Here is a 21,159-nt window from a genome sequence, read left to right as displayed (position 1 = left end):
ATAGTGAGAAGTTCAGTTCTCTGCTCTTTGGATGAATTGTGTAAAACATTTCTTTTAAAAGACACATGTTAAAAATATTAAGAAAAATGTCTACAAAATTTGGAGGGCTGCCTTTCCCTCAAAGGGTTAAAGCTTGTGGGGTGGTGGGAAAAGAATTGAGGGCCCAGAACTATAACTCTGCAGCAAAAGATAGATGCCCTTCAAACATGTCACATTCTTAAGATGTCTTGCTGGAGGAGCAAGAGCTGAGGGTGACTGTGTAAGAGCAGGAGGGGCGCCAGCTCCTGCAGGGGGAGGCTCCTTCTGTGCGCCCCACCCCGCGGAGGAATGGCAGGCTTTGGGGCAGCTGCCCTCAGCCCCAAGGGCATCAGGACTCTGCCTCTGAACCAGAGCTGCTTTCCCGACTAACTTCAATCTGAAGAGATGGTAAGTTATCTAACCGGCTCTTCTTTTGGCGAGACTGTTCTTTCTCCGTGATCAGAGCCCCCCACGCCCTTTGCAGCTCAGAGTCATCCTCCTCAGTGCCCGGCGCCCTGTGATCCACTTTCTTCATGTTCTTTTCTTTGGTCTTGGGTGCGGATCCTAAGCGAGTCCATAAACTACCTGTTTGGATGAGAAGGCACTTCAGTTTTGGCGGTTAATGCTGAGAAACAGGGAGGTACCGAGGAGGCTGGGGAACTACCAGCACATGATACGCAAGAAGTACCAGGGTGTCTGTGGCACTTGCAGCCACTGTGCAGTCTCGGGGGGGTGCTCTCGCTTCCCTGGCTGCAGGCCCCAGACTGCAAACTGAGGGACTGGACCCAGTGGGAGAGTCTCACGGCAGGGCGCCATGTGGCCCCCACACTAGGTCCATCCAAATCACCTGGGAAACTATTTACTACACCTGTCCCTCCCTGGGGAGACTCACCATGCTGTGCGCATAGCTTCATTCTGCCAGGAGTGGCGCATTCCCAGATGATTCCCAGCTGTAACACTTTGCAAACTGATGGCCCTGCTACACTGTAAACTTTCAGAGATTCTGCCCACTATCCATTAATTTTTAAAATACACTTTATTAACATCTAATAGAGAAATACATGTTTAGAATTTCATAGCACAGCCACACTATAAGGCAACTAAAAGTTTTATTTATAAAGAATACAACAATGTGGAAAAATTATTATGATAAAATGCTACATAAAAAAAGTAGGATATTGTTTATCAACAAAGACTGGAATAGCCTATATGAAACTAAACATTATTTTTGTGCTAAACAGAAAGAACCAGGGGTAGGTTTTCTCCCCCCATTTTCTAAATTTTCCACACTGTTACCATTCTTACTATTATTATAAAAATGATTATAATGGAGAAAAAATCACTTATTTTTGGCATATACTATTTCCTTTCTTCTGCAAACAAAGCCTTTGTGTGATAGACCCATTGTCTCTCCTCTTACCCAGTCCCATCCCCGTCAGTTACAAGTGTTACCAACCTGATTTCTTCTCCCGAGTATCAGAGTAGAGGCCTTTAACATCTTGCCTGGGAACACCTAGCCTACTATGTACATCAGAAAAGGGCTCTCTCCGAACGACCGGGTTACTACCAGAAGCCTTTTCCGGAGAATATGGTCTCTTTCCTAGCCTCTGGCGTATGTCTAGGAAAAGAAACAAAGGACTGCTATGACCAAACGCACGTGCTCTGCTCTCCATGCTGTCAGCCCGCGGCCTCCACACAGCCCAGTGCCAGGTCTCCCCAAGCTGGGGACACAGCGCCCAACAAAATCAAGCTTCTCAAAGCCTCTTCTCTGCATAGTCAGTCCGATTCCCCTAGAAAAAGCCAGACACAGCTGTCCTGAGGAGAAAGTGTCTCAGGTGACTGCTCCAGAAAGGAATTTCGAAGGCAAAATCAACTGTTTTGCTTTTTGTTTTAGTAGAACCAAGCACACCACATAATTTACAAACATTTCAGCTAACAAGCAATACTGTGCTCCCTGAGGGCAGAAGCCATAATCTTTGAACATATAAGAAGTTCTCAATAAACTTATTATACTTAACAATAATGAGATTGGCAAAAAGCAAAGGATCAGGGGAAGATACCCCAAATCAAACCTATTTTTCCTCCAACCCCCCCTGAGAGCCACCTGTCCTCCCAAGTTCCCATTAACAATACCAGGCTTCTCAGGACCTCACCGCGCTGGGCTAACCCACCTTGCTTATTGTCTCAAGAGTACAGCCCCATCCTTCACCCCTCAGACCTGAGCCCTCAGCTTCTCTCCCTTCCCTCCCTCACTGCCCAGTGCTGAGTCTTCTTCCTTTCCAAGGTCTGAAGTTCTGTCACCCACTCTGTCTCCACTGACCCGGATCTAGTTTGGGTCCTTGTTATTCACTTAACTCTCTATCCTACTCCCACTCTGCCACCAAATAATCTTTCCAAACCAGATAAAGATCAGGTTACATCCCATCTTCAAAAACTAGGTTTGCCAACTCAGGTCCTATTCTCCCCGCAAGGCCTCCCTCTAAGGCCACTTTCTCTAAGAAGCCTTCCACAATTCTCCCTGTAGATTTCCCACCCCTCTCTGCTCCCACAGCCCACTGCCTATATACTTTTTAGAGCAGTTACTCCATTCCTCTTTGGGGTAGAATTATCTGAATGTGTGCACCCGTGTTTCTCCATCTGAGTTCCTGATGACTTTGCATCCCCTCCACAAACCCCTAACACTGCCAGCAGCAAGCCCAGGGCCTGGCATACAGCATGCGTGGCCAAGTACTGTATCCTATTTGCACATATAAGCTATCTAGTTCAAATTCTTAACCATGTATAAAGCAACTCAGCTTAATTTCCTACTGTCCTTATGTACAAAGTATACCAATGACAGGCATAGTAAAATAATTGAGATAAAAATACTGAAGGTTAGGAATGCAAAAACCTGATTATTTTTCATGTCCTAAAGTTCCAATGCCTGATCCAAAACCTAGACATGATGAACCAGGACAACTAAAGCAGTCCACAAGAGGCACCATTCTATCCAAGGACCCATCCCTGCCCCAATATGCTCTCTAGAGCTCAAGAGTGAAGCCCAGAGACACGACCAGACAATACCTGACTTAGCACTGCTGCCCAGGTGGTGTGGACGCGTGTGCTGGCGTTTTTCATCTAACAGATGTCGGACATCTGCAAATTTCTCAGTTGGTAATTTGTTACCGATTCGGTTTTTGATATTGCTTGTGGATACAGTATCTGCCCTCATGGAGTTCCTTTAAAAAAAAAGGACATAATTAACCAATGTCAACTGTGGGATGATGCCTATGAAACAACCTCATATATTTTGGAAAACAATTTAAGAAATCCAATCTAATACGGCCAACATTCATTTACAAATACCAGACCCTGATAATTATTTGCCTACAAAAATCATGATCAGCCTGTTGTGAAGAGACCAGATGGGACAAGCAGGTTCCTGAGTTTTCCAGGGTGGTTTCCACTTATATCTGTAAGCCATCAAAGAGCACGTGGTCATGAGTCCCCTCTCTTCTTCTGGGACAAACAGGCCTACAGGGGCTCTCTGCTCACCCAGGCTCTGATATGGTTGCAGTCAAAATACAAGAGAGTCTACCATCCCCTTCTTTAAAGGGCAGACTTCTCTGTCAAACCACATCTGCTACCACACTAGGGGCCAGCGTCATTCTGGCAGCAGTCACCACCAGCAAGCTCTCCAAAAACTAAAACTAAGGATGTGAACAAAGCCATACAAACAAACCAGCTAGAATGTCTTTTTCCTTTTCCCAAATATACCACCAAGAATACTTAAAGAGAGCACCCCTAGACTTTAACCTTAGTTGATTGGTTAAATAAATCATGATACTTTCAAACAATACCAGATACAGTTGAAAAACAGCAGATGTCTGCAACATATTAAATGGAAAAAGCATGCTGCAAAAAAACACAAATAGCATAGTAATTTCATTTTTGTACAAATATATCTATAATTTCTCCATGTGTTATGTATATACATAAAATTAGCAGGAAGTTTATTCACTCAATTGCTAGCAGCTGTTACCTTAGCAAAGGATGAAATTACAGGTGGTTTTCCCTTTCTGTATTCTCTAGTTTTTATAACAAATATCACTTTTTGTATATTTAAAGGAAAAAAATGTACTCTTTTATTCACATTCTCCAAAGGACTAAATTAGAACAGATAAATAAACATGATTATCTGAAAAAAAGAATAAATACTTTTACCTAATGCTTTTCAACTGAGATTCCACTTCATCAGCATACATAGTCATTTTCATGCTTTTCTTTGGTGAGGGAGTAGAAATCATTTTCAGTTCTAGATCATAGTCCATTTCATCTGAGTCTGAGCTGCTGGCACTGGAGTGCCTAGATGCGCTCCGCTCCCGAGTCTGCTTGACAGCTGGGAGCTCCTCGTGGTATTCTACCACCACCCTGTTGTCTGCGTCCATGTCCTGGTCCTCCTCCTCCTCCTCTTCCTCTTCTTCCTCCTCTTCAATGGGTTCCTCAGGAACATTCACCAGTCCTAGAAATTTAACCAGAAAACATGAGGTTTTCTACTAACAAATCTGATTTTCTACTCTGCATTGGGATCTTTTTAAAAGATGAGGTGCCCATGCCTGAGAGCTTCTTGAAGCATTATCTGTAACAGTGCCAATCTGGTTGCTACTCTGATACCTACAACAGGAGAATGGCCAGGTAAAGTATGATCTAGCAGGCTGATGGATATTACCCAAAATATAGTTGACTGTCATTATTCACAGATTCTTTTTTTGTGAATTTGCCAAATTTATTTGTAACTCCAAATTCAACACGCAAAGCACTTCTGTGGTCATTTGTGGATATGTTTAGAGTGGTAAAAAATCTGAGACACCAGACATGCTTGTTCCCAGCTGAGGTCAAACAATGTGGCTTCTTGTGTCAGCATTTGTATTGTAAGCAAGTGCTCTTTTTGCCATCTAGTGAGTGCCACATTTTTCACATTTTTGTGGCCTTTGTTGGTGATTTCACTGTTTAAAATGGCCTCCAAATGTAGTGCTGAAACTGTCTACTGTTCCTAAGTACTTCCTAAGAGGTCTGTATTGTGCCTAATAGAGAAAATATATGTTAGATAAACTTCATTCAGGCATGAGTTATAGTGCTGTTGGCCGTAAGTCCAACATTAATGAATCAACAATATATAATAAATAAAACATCTTTAAACAGATAGATAAACTTCATTCAGGCATGCGTTATAGTGCTGTTGGCTGTGAGTCCAACATTAATGAATCAACAATATATAATAAATAAAACATCTTTAAACAGAAATATACATCAAACAAGGTTATATACTGATCAGATGATGAAAATGGTATGATAAGTTCTGAATGGTTTAAAATTTGCTGCTTCAATGATCACAGTGACTCTATAGACATAACCATCACGAATAATGAAAATCAGCTGTAACTTCCAAGGTCATAGAAAAATGCTTATATGTGGAAAAATATAAAATATATGTTCACAATTATACTTATGAAGAGACAAAAAGGAAAAGTTTAAAATGAAATGAGTATTTTATTAGAGTGCTAGAATTAGGGGCAATTTGCTTTTAGTTTAATGATGATATGATAAAAGTATCTTAGAGTAACTGAAATTGGAGAAGTTTAACTGCAACAGAAAAGTATAAGCATCTTGAAGATGCAGATTTCAAATATGCAACTTTGGACTTAGACATTAAATATGGTAACTTCATCTCTCCCTGTCCCTATTACAATGATAAATGTGTATACATGTTATTCCATGTTTATAAACCGACTTAGCTAGTTCTACAAAGCATGTAAATGAGTCCACAGATTAGGTCCAAAATAAAAAGAAATCTTTATAAAACATAATGAAAATGGTTCTTTTACAGAAAGTACCAAAGAAAGAAGGAAGGAAGGGAAGGAGGGAGGAAGGAAGGAAGGAAGAGCAAAACAAAGTGAAACCCCAGTCAAGAAATCCACTTTACTGAGGCATTCATGTGCACAAACCAGTAAGCATAAAATACTAGACCTGGAAGCCTGTTTTTCACTATCAGATAAAGGAACAATAACATCAGCTCATCTGATAAAATAATTTTAAAAATTTTTTTCATGCAGCTTTTGATATTAACAGTAGAAAATCAGATTCCTAAGAAAAGTCTTTTCCCTACATCACATTTGGCCTTTTTTGTTAGAGCAGCTTTTATAAAATCATTTGACCTCTTTGTATGGGCAATTTAAAATTAATCGTGACTTGACTTACTTTCCTATATGTTGGCAGAGGGTGAGGGCAAGGAAGAAAGGATGATAAAGTTTGGAACCTTAAAAGACTGCATTAAGAATAAAAATACGATTTCGGGAGCCAAACATGTGTCTACCCAAGAGCTGAGCAGGCAACTACCGGAATGTCGGTGTTTATAGGACGTCAAGCCAACGTCATCCCCAATCAGGGCTCTCTTCTTGATCACATCCCGCTGAATGCGACGGGAATGGTATCTTCGCTTCCTGCAACATCGCCAAGATAAGCACATAATCAAACACCAACAAGAAGAACCCTGAAATTCACTAATTAATTTCAACTCCACACTGATGCAACTTAGGTACTAAAAGAGACATTTTACATGAAACTAAAATTCAGCATTCTCACACCATTTACCACAGTTAAGGATCTTGAATTCTTTCTTGTCTTCTTTCAAGTCCACACACATGGTGTCGACATTCCACTGCAGAATACCAACTGAAGGATTAAGAAAAGTTTAAGTACTATTTAAACTATAGTATTGTTAAGGTTTTGGACTCACCAAGAATTACTAAGAATTCCTTTCATGCCTCCGTAATTTGGATTTCCATATTTCATGTAATACTGACTTCTCCTGGCAGCTCCAAGTTCCTTTTTGTCATCTAAAAATTAATTGCAACAGTTACCTAGGATTTCCTGTGGGTGTGAAGACAATGTTGAAGAGTTAAAAAAAAAAGAATGTTTCCATAGCTGGGATCAGATGAGCAGTCTGCCAACACAATGGAAAGAGGCACCATAATAACAGTCCCTCTGAGTGTCTCTGACACTGTGGAGAGGGTGGAGCAAGCTACAGGGATACATGAGGTTAAGATGCTCTGAAGGAGCCAACTTACTAGAGAAAATATCATTAAAAAACAAAAACAATATAAAATACCAGGTTCCCAGAAGCATGAGAGAGCTTCAGTCATTACAGGTGTTCAAGAATCAAAAAGCTTTCTAAAAAAGGTGGCATTTTCACTGCCTCCTCAAAGCTGATACTCATTTCTGAATAACAACACTCCAATAATACAAAATCAGTATTAAAGAAACAGATCACACACAATTCCATATATTTGGTAAACCTTTTTTTCCAGTTTATCATGATGTTCCTCAAAATACCTTAAAGAAAACAGCAGAGCAGTATATATCCACAATGCACCCAAATAGCCATGCAAATGAACAATTAGAGAAAAAAATCACATTTGTCGAGATGAAATGCCAGTTAACAGAAAGAAAAGGTGGTCAGGGTCTTTGACAGCTCCTTGGGCGCTCAAATGATTGCAAAGCATAAACACCAATGCAAACATATCCAGTGCTGTGGGAAAACTTGGCAGCATAAACCAGGGGGTACACCTACAAAAAAAGGGCCCCCCAGCTCCTTGGAGACGTGGCCAATTCCAGATCTGGGGCAGGGAAGATGTAAGTTGAGTCTGGGCAAACAAGACATTTTACTGTGCCACAAAATAATTAAGTGCTCAAAGAATCATGGAGGCATCTCAAAAGAACACAGTGTGAAGGGGCTCTCCTGGCCAAATCCAAGACAATTTAAATGGATGATAACCCACTGAATAAAACAAGGCTCCATGAGTGTAAACTGATATAAATAAGTAAATAAATAAATGGGTAAAAAGAGAAAGCTTTTCCTTACAGCAGACTGCCAACTAATAAAAAAATGGAGGGTTAAAAAGTCATCAATGGCTGTTAAAGCTATTTGTGCAAGTCTGATGAGCAACAGGCTGTTTACATAATCTCAAAATATCTCCTCACAAATCTTCAAATTACAATTGGAAGAGTAACTTTACAGTAAAGAAACCTGGCACAGTTTACCTTAACCAATTGATAAAAGTTAACATCCCCGGGAATGGGACAAATATCATGTGCCTCCTGGTAAGACGCAGCACCACTTCTGTGGTATTCCTGCCCTCCGATGCACAACCCAGATTTAATCAGGAGACATCAGACACCAAAACTGAGGGGCAGTCAGTAAAATAATGAGCCTATATGCTTTAAACATGTTTTTGAAGGAATGTTTTTAAGTCAAGGAAAACCAGGTAGAGGAGTCTCATATTCAGCGAGACTATGGAGACATGGCATCCTTAACCTCTCAGTCCTGGAGTGGATCTGAGTTTAAGGAGGGAGTAGTGTAAAGAATAATCCAAATACATTTGACAATCACCACCACCATCAAGTGCTGCTAACACTTATGCAGCACTCTCTGTGTGTGCCAGGCAGTTTTAATATACAAAGTGGGGAAATCAACGAAACAACTGATGAAATCTGAAGGTGCACTATGGATTAGCTAACAGCATTGTATTGTTAAATTTCCTGATTTTGATGACTTTGATTAAAAACAAAGCCCTTATTCTCAGAAATACATACGGAAGTATTCAGGGGTGAAATGTTACCACCTCCAATTAATTCTCAAGTGATTCAAAACACTATTTGTATTTTTTAAGACACACCAAACTCACTGTGTATAAGAAGCCATATGAACTGTAAGAGACTTTTAATTTAATTTCTCAGAGAATCAGAGCTAATGGCACTATTAGCGATGTCCAGGAAGCTACTGCTCTGATCAGTTAAAAAAAATACAATTTAAAAAATTTTCATAGTTCAGAAGATAAACTGGCTGAAAACCACATATGGAAAACTAGAAAACTTACTTTAGCCAGAAACACCAAAGTATACAAATAGCTAATATTCACCCTCGAAGTCTGAAATTCAACTCAGACAGCAAATCATCACTGCAGAATATTATAGTTTGAGAGGGGCCTTGAGATTACTTGATCTAATTTCTGATTCAAATCAGAAATTAGATTCTGATTCACATAATAATAAATCACTGTGATTAATAATAAAAATCAATACCAAGTATCACATTTACCTTTTGTAGCAAATCTCATGAACAACCTATTGCCTTTAGCAAGTTTGTTGGCTGGACGAAGGTCGTTTCTTAGCAGAGACTCTTCTTCTACCTGAGACAACGTGTCCAACTTAAGAAAAAAGAGTATTTTCAAAGAAAAATTAAAGCCTTTTCCGTGTTTACTCAGTTACCATTGATTAAGAAGGCATATTCCACCTGTAGTAACACTCATCAACAGTACAGCACCAGTCCCTCTGCAGAGCTTCTAAGTTAGGTCTTCCCTGACCACCTTGTTTAAAATAGTCTCCAGCACTCTCCATCCACTTAACTTTCCCTACGTTTCTTCACAACACCCTTACTTCCTGACATTACATTACATATCTGCATATCTGTGTATTGTCTGTCTTCCCCACTATGATATAGGCTCCAACGGGGCAAGGACTGTGTTTTGCTTGACACTATATCCCCAGCACCTAGTATTTGGTACAAAGTAGGCACTCAATAAATATTTTTAAAATGAACACATTTTAGTATTTCCAACAATCATATATAGTCCATTAGGAAATAGGCCATTACTTGCTTTTTTTCCTGAGTAGATACCACTCAAAAGTATTTCTCAATAAAACATTTTCTTTTATACACAAGCGTGAACGCTAGTCTAAGATTTCAAGATGTATCTATCATTTATTACAGCCACAGGAACTTAAGGGCCGAGAGGCTGGTGTACCTTCAGAAGGCCTACTGGTAAAAGGCAGAGGAAGCACACAACTTACTAAGTCTTTAAGCTTTAAATAAAAAGACAATAAGCAGTTTTTATAGTAAAACCTTACATATTCTTTGCCCTATTACTAACCTCAACATCACTTGAGTTCTCATCTTCAACTTCTCCTTCTTCAGCCCCATCATCATCTGAGCTGTCTTCCTGCTTATCTAAAATGGAATGTGAGGGACAAGATGAACCTTAACATAACTCCATCTCAAACAATTCAGATGTCTAATGTTTTCTCCTCCTATTTCCTGAGGACCCACTTCTGAAATAACTGACAATGACATGCTATATAATTCGCTGTACAGTAACTCAAACTGTGTAAACAAAAGGACTTTTAGCCCTGAAGTCCATCCTTTGTGTTCAGTTACCTTTTTTACTTTTCTCAGATGACCTGTCCTCATTGGCATCCCTGCTTCTTATCTTATCCAGGGCTGGCAGAGAGCTCATATTGATAAGGGCTCGGGTGGCTGTCATTTCATCCAGCCAAACCACATTACCTAAAATAAAATGTAAAATAAAAAATGTTACACTGCATCCAAACAATTACTGGGCAACAGAGACTGCATCGTATTCACTGCTCCAGCCTCATCTAGCTGCAGACTGGCACCAGTAAAATGTATAAACCAACTAATAAAACAAGTTCAGAAAGTGATAGTAAAACCTCTTTGATGAAGTTAGCCAGAGCTACATGCCAAAACTGGGTTCCACAAGTGATGGTCAAGTATTTCATTCTATATTAAAACTGCCTGACATGCAGTGAGTGCCAGAATACGTCAGCGGTTTTTGATGATGATGGTGGTGGTCAAATAAACTTGGAATATCCTTTATACTACTGCCCCCTACAGGGAAGCTCTCTGCTGTATCTTGTCACTCAGACATGCTAAATGATGTTTTGCCACTGAGAACTGTGGGTGATGAAGGTATCCATGGGATAGATAACATGGAGGCATGACAGCCCCTTGGCTTTGTAGCAACTTACTCAATTTACTTCTTTAAGTAACAGAATTTGGTAAGAAAAAGTTTTTGAAGAATCTTGTAGAAAAGAGATCTGTTTTACTCTGTTTAAAACAGCATTTCTCAATCTTACTTTAATTTTACACCTCAGTTTAAAAAACTAAGGCCTAAAGATTCTCATCTTTGTTATTAACGTGCCACCTGGGCTTGAGCAACTTCCCTTCTCTGTAATATGAGCTGGTTGAATTGGGTAATTAATTCCAGGAGTCCTTCTAACTCTAACATCCTGTTAGCTATCATTTCAACGACTCAAATCAAAGATTTGCAAACTATAACCCCAAGGCCAAATCCAACCTACCACCTGTTTATTTACTGCTTGGTTATTTCTGTACCAACTTTATTTACCTATAATTAATATAAAAAAATTACACAATCACATTTCTGTAAATAACGTTCCATGGAAAATGGTCAGGCTCATAGACAATCACGTACTGTCAGCTTTCATGCTGCAATGGTGGAGTCGAGGAGATGAAACAGAGATGTACAGGCTGCAAAACCTAAAATATTTACCACTCAACCCTTTATAGAAAAAGATTTGCCAACCCCTGATTTGGATGGTGTAAGTTAAGCAAAAAGGATAAAGAAGAAAAATCTGTTACTCAGTTGTGATAAAATGAGTCATAAGAAATACATATTTGGCCATTCATTTGACCAAATATATATTTCCTAGGTGTATTTGATCTTCATCCACAGTTCCTGAAAACACTACAGTCTTAAAGGTGAAACGGGTGTTTTGGCATGTTAATGAGAGACTCTGGACCAGACTGCATCAGTCAATGGCCAATAATTTAGTCAATCATGACCAAGCAATGAAGCCCTCACAAAACCCCAAGGAGAGCTTATCGCTCTGTTGGATTCTGCTTCTCTCAGTCGGGGAGAGCTTCTACGCTTAGGGAACCAGAACACCTCCACGTGCACCGAGCAAGGACCCAAGCTCCACGAGGACCGACACTCCTTTATTTGGGACCTTGCCCTATGTCTCTCTTCATCTGGCTGTTAATTTGTATCCTTTATAAAACTGGTAAATATAAGTGTCTTCCTGAGATCTGTGGGCCACTCTAGCAAATTAACTGAAACTAAGGAAAAGGTAGTGGGACTGACTGGGGCTTGTGACTGGCATCTGGAGTGGGGGGATGGAGGACCGTCTTGTAGGATGGAGCCCTTAACCTGGGGAATCTGGTGCTGTTTTCAGGCAGATAGCATCAGAATTGAGTTCTCGGACACCCTGCTGGTGTTGGAGAATTTCTTGGTGGTGTGGAGGGGGGAGACCCCCCCACACACAGACATTGGAATTGGGTCCAGGAACCCAAATGGAGTTATGCTACTATTACTGCTGTGTATAATATTGCTACTGTTATTCATATACATACATATATATATATGTAGGAAAATACACCCACACATCAGTCAATGTTTCTTCTTCTTTCAATGAAAACACTGAATCACTTTCTAAAGAAAGCAACTAGGAAAATCAGGCTGCTACCTGGGGTAACCCAGCAGGTCAGCAAGCTGGCAGTAGGTAAAGCCAGACTAGAAGTGAGTCAAGACAAGAAGCCAGCAAAGTGGCTAGCAGAGGCCAGGCTGGACTTGACACGGGAAGGTTAAGTTAAAAATCACCATTAGGTCACAAATCGGGCAGTTCACGGGTTAGGGCAAGCCGGTGAAGTTCCAAAGCAAGCAGGAGTGAGAGGGCTGATACAGTGTCAGAGGTTCTGGTTCAGTTCTCAGACAGAGGCAATGAGGCAGGCTAGCCTGCTGAACAGCTGTATGACAAGTTGCAATGACAAAGTTTAAAGCCTTGAAAACGCAGCCCCATGTATATACAGTTGGATCCCCTCCTTTGCTGGGAAATTGTAGAGCTAAAGAGGCCTCTATCATGTACACTGGACTCAGATGCCAGCAGCCACCTCCTAGAGACTTGGTCACCACCTCTGCACTGCCCTGGAATACTGGTTAAGGCATTCTGTGCTAATCTTCAGGCAATTTTCCCTCTCCTAGGCTAGGGCAGAGGTTAGACACAGAGTGTGAGCCATAATCATTTACCATCTGAGATGGTAAGAACGCTTTTAAAATTGTAAACAGAAGCATATTCAACAGGAAACTTGGGTGTACTTACAAGAGGTATCATCCAACCATTCAATGTGAGCTGGAGGATATTCTTTAAAATAGGAAAAGATATCCTGGGTACTCATCTCATCTACTCCGCAAATGTAGATCGTCTCCAGTCTCACTTTGGGGATTGCTGGAGAAACAAGACACAGAAATGATAGAATTTTCCCACCCACTACTGCATACCCCACCAGTATCCCTTTATAACAGTTCAGATCACATGTATTTAGAAAAGAAATATGCTAAAGGAGATGACAATTACTTTAAAAGAAAATGAGGAGATTAAAGATGGCGGCGTGAGAGGTGAGACAAAGAACCCCTCCCAAAACCACATATAATATGAAAATATAGTTAATACAACTAATCCTAAAAGAGCAACACAAAAGGCTACGCCAGACCGCATGAAACACGAATGTGTATCAATGACACCTTAATATAAAAAAAGGAGCTGATGGCAGCAGCTAATGTAAAACCATTCCCGCTGGTCTAGCAAGTTTTCAAAAGTTCTATGGAGTACAGTCCTGATTCTATAATCCAGTGGGATCAGGATTTCGAGGAAAGGAGGTAATTTTCTAGGCGATTCTTCTGAGAAACTACTGAATAGATCTCAGAACTGGGCACCTGAGATTCGGGGTGTAACAGGTTAGTTTTTTCAGATAACCATCTGGACGTCCTCGAATAAGTCATCTGCACATTTAGAGTCTGTTTTCTTGACTTGTAAAAGCCTCCACCAGATGTAAATGTCTCCAACTCTCTAAGTGAAGGTTTACTGCATTATGGCAAGACCACCCAGATAATCAGAATGAGACAATTAACACCCTGCAATGTTGAATATTCCATTCAGTTTTAGAAAACACACTGTTTTAGACTGGAAGGCGTCAGATCATGAAATACAGCCACTTCACTTTTCAAAACAAAGGCAGAATCTGAGGTCCAAAGCTGTTGAGTGGCTTTGTTAAATGACCAGCTAATTAGTGGCAGAAGCCAGACAAAGCCCGCCTAACTAGTCATGTCTGCACTGACCCACGTGCTCACCCCTTGGCTCCCGAACCACTTTTCTCACCAGGAACTGCTTCAGTCCCAGTGTAATCCCGGCTGTGCCTTCCACTCATCTCATTAAAACAGCCCCACCACAGCTGTGCTTTGCTGCCTCAGGGCTATTAGATTTCCAGACTCCTAATTCAGGAGGCATCTAAAGAGTGCCTTAAAGATCTTCATGAAAATACACCAGGATAAGACACGGAAGTCCTACAAGAGTTGGTGAAGAGAGCAGACATCTATACCTCATCCACCAGTCTCCCATTTTATCAAGCAAGTCTTTTACAGGCAGGAAAATCCTCGGGAACCCAGGCCAGACCTGATAGCTTCGATAACCAGACAGCGGCCCCGGCGGTGTGCATACTTCATCACTCTGCCCGCAGGCTGCTGGTATAGCAGGACAAAGTGTCTGGCATGTACTAAGCCATATGAGGGCACAGACACTGCCCGGGAGGAAGCTCACAGATGTGCACCTATTTCCAGCCATGGAATGCCAGCCGTGGCTAGGCTGTGATGAAGGCAGCACTGGGAAACTGCCTCCACCGCTTTGTCGGCGTGGACTCACTGGAGGGACTGCCCCACATCCCTTCATGGACAACCAGGGGATGTCTGCCCAGGAGCAATGCTACGTGCCTCCCGATACGCCACAGTTTGTTCCCACATGAGATGATTTGTTCAAAGAGTACAACTGACCAACATCACACCCTAAATTATGTTAGTTAGGTCCGACCACCTGGTTGGATCTGTCAGACACAGAGTCGTGTGAAAGGAGCCAGACACAAATGAGTCCACGTTGCATGGTTCTACATATGTAAAATTTAAATAAAAAACAACACAAAACAAAAAAAAAAGAAAATGAGACACACAATAAGCTAAGCTATTTTAATTCTTATCACATAACAGCAGCATTACACAAATGATTTAATTCAGAATAGGCATATCAGGCTGAGGAAGATAAACAAAGTGTTAGTAAAATACATATACTTCTCCCTACATTACCTGTAGTAACTAAAGCAATATCAAATTCAACAGGATTATTCACTGAACCAGAAAAGCAGATTCTAAAATTTTAAATGTGTCAAAGAGAAAGGTGCAATAGTCAAGACAATTGTGAAAAGAAGAGACATTGCTCCTGGATATAAAGCAAAGTATGAAACTAAAGAAATCCTATAAAATCAGTAAGAAAATAACAGCCTAAAATAAAAATGGGCAAAGGATATGGGCAGGTATCTCACACAAAAGCAAATACAAAAGGCCAATAAGCTTATGAAAAGATAGCTGATCTCACTACTAATCAGGAAAATGTACATTAAAACAAGATACTCAGCTTTGACTAGAATTTTTTTTTAATTTATGTCTTTTAGCATCAATTGTTGGCAGTGTGGGGGGAAGAGCCACACCCTTTGCCAGTGGGAACGTGAACTGGTACAGCCACTCTGAAGAGCAAATTGGGAGTGTCTATTACAAATATTTAGCACATGCCCTATAAACACCACAATTTTACTCCTCAGTATCTATGATGGCTCACAGATGAGCTCACACAAAGAAGTTTGCTGCAGTTCTATTTCTAACAACCCAGTAGCGATCTGAGTACTAAGTTAGGGTTTATCCATATAAAATGAATCATGGTTTATTCATATTAAAGAACAGTATGTAGGTAAAACAATGAAATAAATTATATACCATGGGAGACACATTGAGTGAAAAAAGCAAGATGCAGAACAATACATAAAATGACATTTAAAAAATTAAAACATAAACACTATCATACATTTTCTAAGGGTACATATTTATATACAAAAATACCTAGAAAAAAAGCCTTGTATGATTCACCCCAAACTGATAACCGTTGTTACCTCCAGGAAGGAAGAAAGGTTGAAGGCTATAGTCAAAAAGGATCCTAAGCCAACCTAAATATATGACATATGTTACTTTTATTTAGAACAAACTTAAAATACAATGGACACTGGAGAAGCAAGCTACATGTATATATCGCCCAGGCCATCCCCAGACTACAGGAGGGGAAAGACGGGGCTGGTTTTTTCTCCAAGACCCTGTTATCTGAGCACTCTCCCAGACTCTCTCCACCAGGATTTTTTGTAATCTCCCCCAGTGCTCACAGAAGCTGTGGCATCTGCCCAGGGTCACACAGCTCTAATGTAATGGGCTAAGATTTGAAGGTGTCTCCTTTTCCCCCAAATCTGTCCTTTGCACTACATTTGGGACCCTTCAGAAGAACTTAAAAATGGGCAAGAACAACCTTCTTGAAAAAATAAAATGCATGCAAATACTTTCAGATAAATGATTTTTTAAATAGTGCCTTGTCATCTCGAAGAGTAAAAATAAGTTTGATGAGAGCCTATGTAGGTGGCCAAACTAAATCGGGTGAACAGACCAGTGGAACAGAATAGAGAGTCCAGATATTAACCCAAACATACATGGTCAATTAATATACGATAAAGGAGTCATGGATATACAATGTGGAAATGACAGCCTCTTCAACAGCTGGTGTTGGCAAAATTGGACAGCTACATGTAAGAGAATAAAACTGGATCACTCTCTAACCCCATACACAAAAGTAAATTCGAAATGGATCAAAGACCTAAATGTAAGTCATGAAACCATAAAACTCTTAGAAAAAAAACAAAGGCAAAAATCTCTTGGACATACACATGAGCAACTTTTTCATGAACATATCTCCCTGGACAAGGGAAACAAAAGCAAAAATGAACAAGTGGAACTATACCAAGCTGAAAAGCTTCCATACAGCAAAGGATACCATCAATAGAACAAAAAGGTATCCTACAGTATGGGAGAATATATTCATAAATGACATATCCGATAAGGGGTTGACATCCAAAATATATAAAGAGATCACGCACCTTAACAAACAAAAAGCAAATAATCCAATTAAAAAATGGGCAGAGGATCTGAACACTTCTCCAAAGAAGAAATTCAGATGGCCAACAGGCACATGAAAAGATGCTCCACATTGCTAATCATCAGAGAAATGCAAATTAAAACCACAATGAGATATCACCTCACACCAGTTAGGATGACCACTATCCAAAAGACAAACAACAAATGTTGGCAAGGATGCAGAGAAAGAGGAACCCTCCTACACTGCTGGTGGGAATGTAAATTAGTTCAATCTTTGTGGAAAGCAATATGGAGGTTCCTCAAAAAACTCAAAATAGAAATAGCATTTGACCCAGGAATTCCACTCCTAGGAATTTACCCTAAGAATGCAGCAGCCTAGTTTGAAAAAGACAGATGCACCCCTATGTTTATCGCAGCACTATTTACAATAGCCAAGAAATGGCAGCAACCTAAGTGTCCATCAGTAGATGAATGGATAAAGAAGATGTGGTATCTTCCATAATACATAATGGAATATTATTCAGCCATAAGAGGAAAACAAATCCTACCATTTGCAACAACATGGATGGAGCTAGAGGGTATTATGCTCAGAGAAATAAGCCAGGCAGAGATAAACAAGTACCAAATGATTTCACTCATCTGTGGAGCATAAGAACAAAGAAAAAACTGAAGGAACAAAACAGCAGCAGAATCACAGAACCCAAGAATGGACTAACAGGTACCAAAGGGAAAGGGACTGGGGAGGATAGGTGGGTAGGGAGGGATAAGGGGGGGGGGAAGAAAGGGGGTATTATGATTTGTATGCATAATGGGGGGGTGGAAGAAAGGGGAGGGCTGTATAACACAGAGAAGACAAGTAGTGATTCTATACCATTTTGCTATGCTGATGGACAGTGACTGTAAAGAGGTTTGTGGGGGGGGACCTGGTATAGGGGAGAGCCTAGTAAACATAATATTCTTCATATAATTGTAGATTAATGATAACAAAAAAAAAAAGAAAAGGGGGATTACTCCCTGATAGGATAAAACTAACGGCAAATCACCGATTAATGCATGCTTCAAATATCCTTAATTTTGATCATTTAAAGGGTGTCAGATGATCAGCTTTGGAAGTACATTTTTCTGATAATATTCCTTTCTCTTAAAAAAAAAAAAAGCAGTTCCTGTGTGGTGATCTCCAATAAGTTCTTCACAATGGTATAAAGGGCATATCAAAGAGTGGGCAAAGGGTTTGTTTGTGTTTATACAGAGGATCAAAGCCTAATTTGGCTACCAAGAAAACGAATTAAGATACGATATGAAGAAGACCTTCCAACAACAACATTCTCTGGAAGAGTCATTCCAGAAGATGATCATCAAAAAACTTCAACAAAGACCCTGGTGCTATTGCAGTTGTAGCTGAATTCATCCCACCAGTTCCTGGAATTGCCATTGGAATGCAGAAGCAGATATCTAAGCTGGCCTGTGCATACAGTAAAACAACAAATTTGACTGGATCTATACTGTCGGAACTCAACCAAGAATTAGGAGAAGTGCAAGTTGCAGCGCTCCAAAATCTTGCGATTATAGACTATCTACTGTTAAAAGAACATATGGGATGTGAACAGTTCCCAGGAATGTGTTGTTTTAATATGTCTGATTTTTCTCAAACTGTTCAAATTCAGTTAGATAATATCCATCATATCATTGATAAGTTTTCACAAATGCCTAAGGTGCCTAACTGGTTTTCTTGGTTTCACTGGATATGGCTGGTAATTGTAGGTCTGCTTTGGTTATGTAGCTGTATTCCTATTATGTTAATGTGTGCATGCAATTTAATTAGTAGTTTAAAACCTACACATGCTTATGTTACACTACAAGAAGATATGTCAAAGAAATAATCAATCTTCCCATGTTTTCTTCCGTCTGCTACTTCTATAGCTTTTCTTCTTCCTTCCTAATTACTACCCTTAAGTAGAATTCGTGCCTATCGAAATTACCGAGTATCATAATTCTTCCAAGTGGTAAAGATACCTCAAGACAAATGCTGGGCATAGAAGCCACAGGGCATAAATCTGCAAAGAAGTAAAAAGCTAACCTTTTCAAAATATTTTGCTTCTCTCTCACTTACCAACTTTACATTTCCCTGTATGGCCCTGGAAGATGACTGGTTAGCCAGAGACGGGTAAGATTCCTCAAGGGAGGAACAACCTAAGACAGGCACAGTCACAGGGGGGCCATCAGGTGAGAAATTGGGGATCAACAGAGGTGAGGCTTAGAACCTCACCTCCCCTGTTTTGAGAGAAATCTTCTGCATCCGTGGATGTTTTGTTGCCCTTGTCTAGCTTGGATTAATACTTAGTCTATAGGCATACACCTGATCATTTACATTAGCCCTCTTAAAGCACTAAACAATGTTTTCTACCTGTATCTTGCATCTACCTAACACTTCAGCATTTTATTAAAATAATAATAATAATAATAATAATAATAATAATAATAATAATAATGGAGAAATGTGGGATTCACATATAAATCAAGTATAAAAATCAAATGATTAATCATATTTGACCTGATTGTTTATAATTCATGATGCGTGATCAATACCAAAAGTTTCTGTGATGAATGCCCTTGCACTGTTCACCATGTAAGAACTTATTCACTATCTAAGAATTTGTTCACCATGTAAGAACTTGTTCGTTATGCTTCAGAAGATTGGAGACTGTTGAGAATTAGGCTTGGGGTTGATTAATGATTGTGCATTGAGTCCCCTATATAGAATTTTATTGTTGTTAACAACCATATGATCAATAAATATGAGAGATGCCCTCTCAAAAAAAAAAGAACAAAGAAAAAAAACTGGAGGAACAGAACACCAGCAGACTCACAGAACCCAAGAATGGACTAACAGTTACCAAAGGGAAAGGGACTGGGGAGGATGGGTGGGAAGGGAAAGATAAGGAGGTAGAAGGGGCATTACGATTAGCACACATAATGTAGGGGTGCGGCACGGGGAGGGCTGTACAACACAGAGAAGACAAGTAGTGATTCTATAGCATCTTACTACGCTGATGGACAGTGACTGTAATGGGGTATGGGGTGGGGACTTGATGATGGGGGGAGTCTAGTAACCATAATGTTGCTCATGTAATTGTACATTAATGGTACCAAAATAAAAATAAATAAATAAAGCAGGTGAATAACTTCCTGTCAGTCAGATTCATGGAGACCACAACACCATCAAGACTAAGGAACCCCACAACTCCTGATTAGTGGTCACAGCACAACTGTGACCAGGTGCCCCAGTGAGGTGGATGTCCACACTGGACATCCAGAGTGATTCCAACATGCAGGATGGGAAACTCAAGGGTTTAACCCGAAGAGCCTTCTTAGCTCTTCAAGCTAAAAGTCATGACGTTGGAAGAAAAAGGTCTTCTGGGAAGTAAAGAGATGGTTGTGAAGAAGGCAACCAACAACAGGAAGAGCTGGTGATGGCAGAGGCAAAAGACTGAGGATCAGGGGGAAAGCATCTTGTAGATTTGTTGATCTGGTAACAAGGATTTAATCATAAATGAGACAAGTAGAGAAAATAAAAACCAAAAGAAATGACAAAAATAAATTATCAAAAGTATCAGGGGGTTAGTATAACAAAGCATTCCAACATTAAAAGAAAAAGAAAGCACTACAGGTGAGAGAACTAGCTTAAAAACAAAAGGGAAGAGGGGGCAGAGCCAGGATGGCAGCATGAGTAGAGCAGTGGAAATCTCCTCCCAAAACCACATATATCTATTAAAATATAACAAAGACAACTCTTCCTAAAATAGAGACCAGAGGACACAGGACAACATCCAGACCACATCCACACCTGCGAGAACCCAGCGCCTCGCGAAGGGGTTAAGATACAAGCCCCGGCCCGGTGGGACCCAAGCACCCCTCCCCCCGGCCCCTGGCGGGTGGAGGGGAGTCAGCAGGGAGGGAAAGAGAGCCCAGGACTGCTGAACACCCAGCCCCAGGATTCCGGACCAGAGCGCAGACACAGTGCATACGTGGGGTCCTGGATACTAGGGAAACAGGGCGGCAGGACCGGCGAGCGGGTGCCTGAGGCTGATGTCAGAGAACAAAGAAACGGGAGCGGTTTTTTTTTTTTTGCAAGTGCTTTTTGGAAGCCTTAAAGGGACAGGGACCCCAATACTAGGGAAACAGGGCAGCAAGACCGGTGAGCGGGTGCCTGAGACCA

At 40.5% G+C, this 21,159-nt stretch overlaps 1 protein-coding gene across 3 annotated transcripts in view; it reads right to left on the bottom strand.

Moving 5' to 3' along the window:
- Nucleotides 1–21,159, bottom strand: part of NCBP3 (nuclear cap binding subunit 3) — a 47,501-nt gene that overhangs the window by 8,471 nt on the left and 17,871 nt on the right. For all 3 annotated transcript variants that reach the window (XM_073235003.1, XM_073235004.1, XM_073235002.1), the window contains exons 4-13: nt 13,033–13,158; nt 10,271–10,399; nt 9,987–10,063; nt 9,155–9,263; nt 6,794–6,893; nt 6,394–6,497; nt 4,222–4,519; nt 3,082–3,236; nt 1,475–1,636; nt 441–603 (exon numbers count right to left, since the gene is read on the bottom strand). In XM_073235003.1, coding sequence (XP_073091104.1) covers nt 441–603; nt 1,475–1,636; nt 3,082–3,236; nt 4,222–4,519; nt 6,394–6,497; nt 6,794–6,893; nt 9,155–9,263; nt 9,987–10,063; nt 10,271–10,399; nt 13,033–13,158 — 1,423 coding nt within the window. The remainder of the gene's footprint in view (nt 1–440; nt 604–1,474; nt 1,637–3,081; nt 3,237–4,221; nt 4,520–6,393; nt 6,498–6,793; nt 6,894–9,154; nt 9,264–9,986; nt 10,064–10,270; nt 10,400–13,032; nt 13,159–21,159) is intronic.

This window comes from Manis javanica, chromosome 4, assembly GCF_040802235.1.
Source record: "Manis javanica isolate MJ-LG chromosome 4, MJ_LKY, whole genome shotgun sequence".
In the NCBI taxonomy this organism is placed as follows: domain Eukaryota; kingdom Metazoa; phylum Chordata; class Mammalia; order Pholidota; family Manidae; genus Manis; species Manis javanica.
The sequence above is the reverse complement of the archived record's forward strand: the minus strand, read 5'-3'. Positions and strand labels throughout refer to the sequence as shown.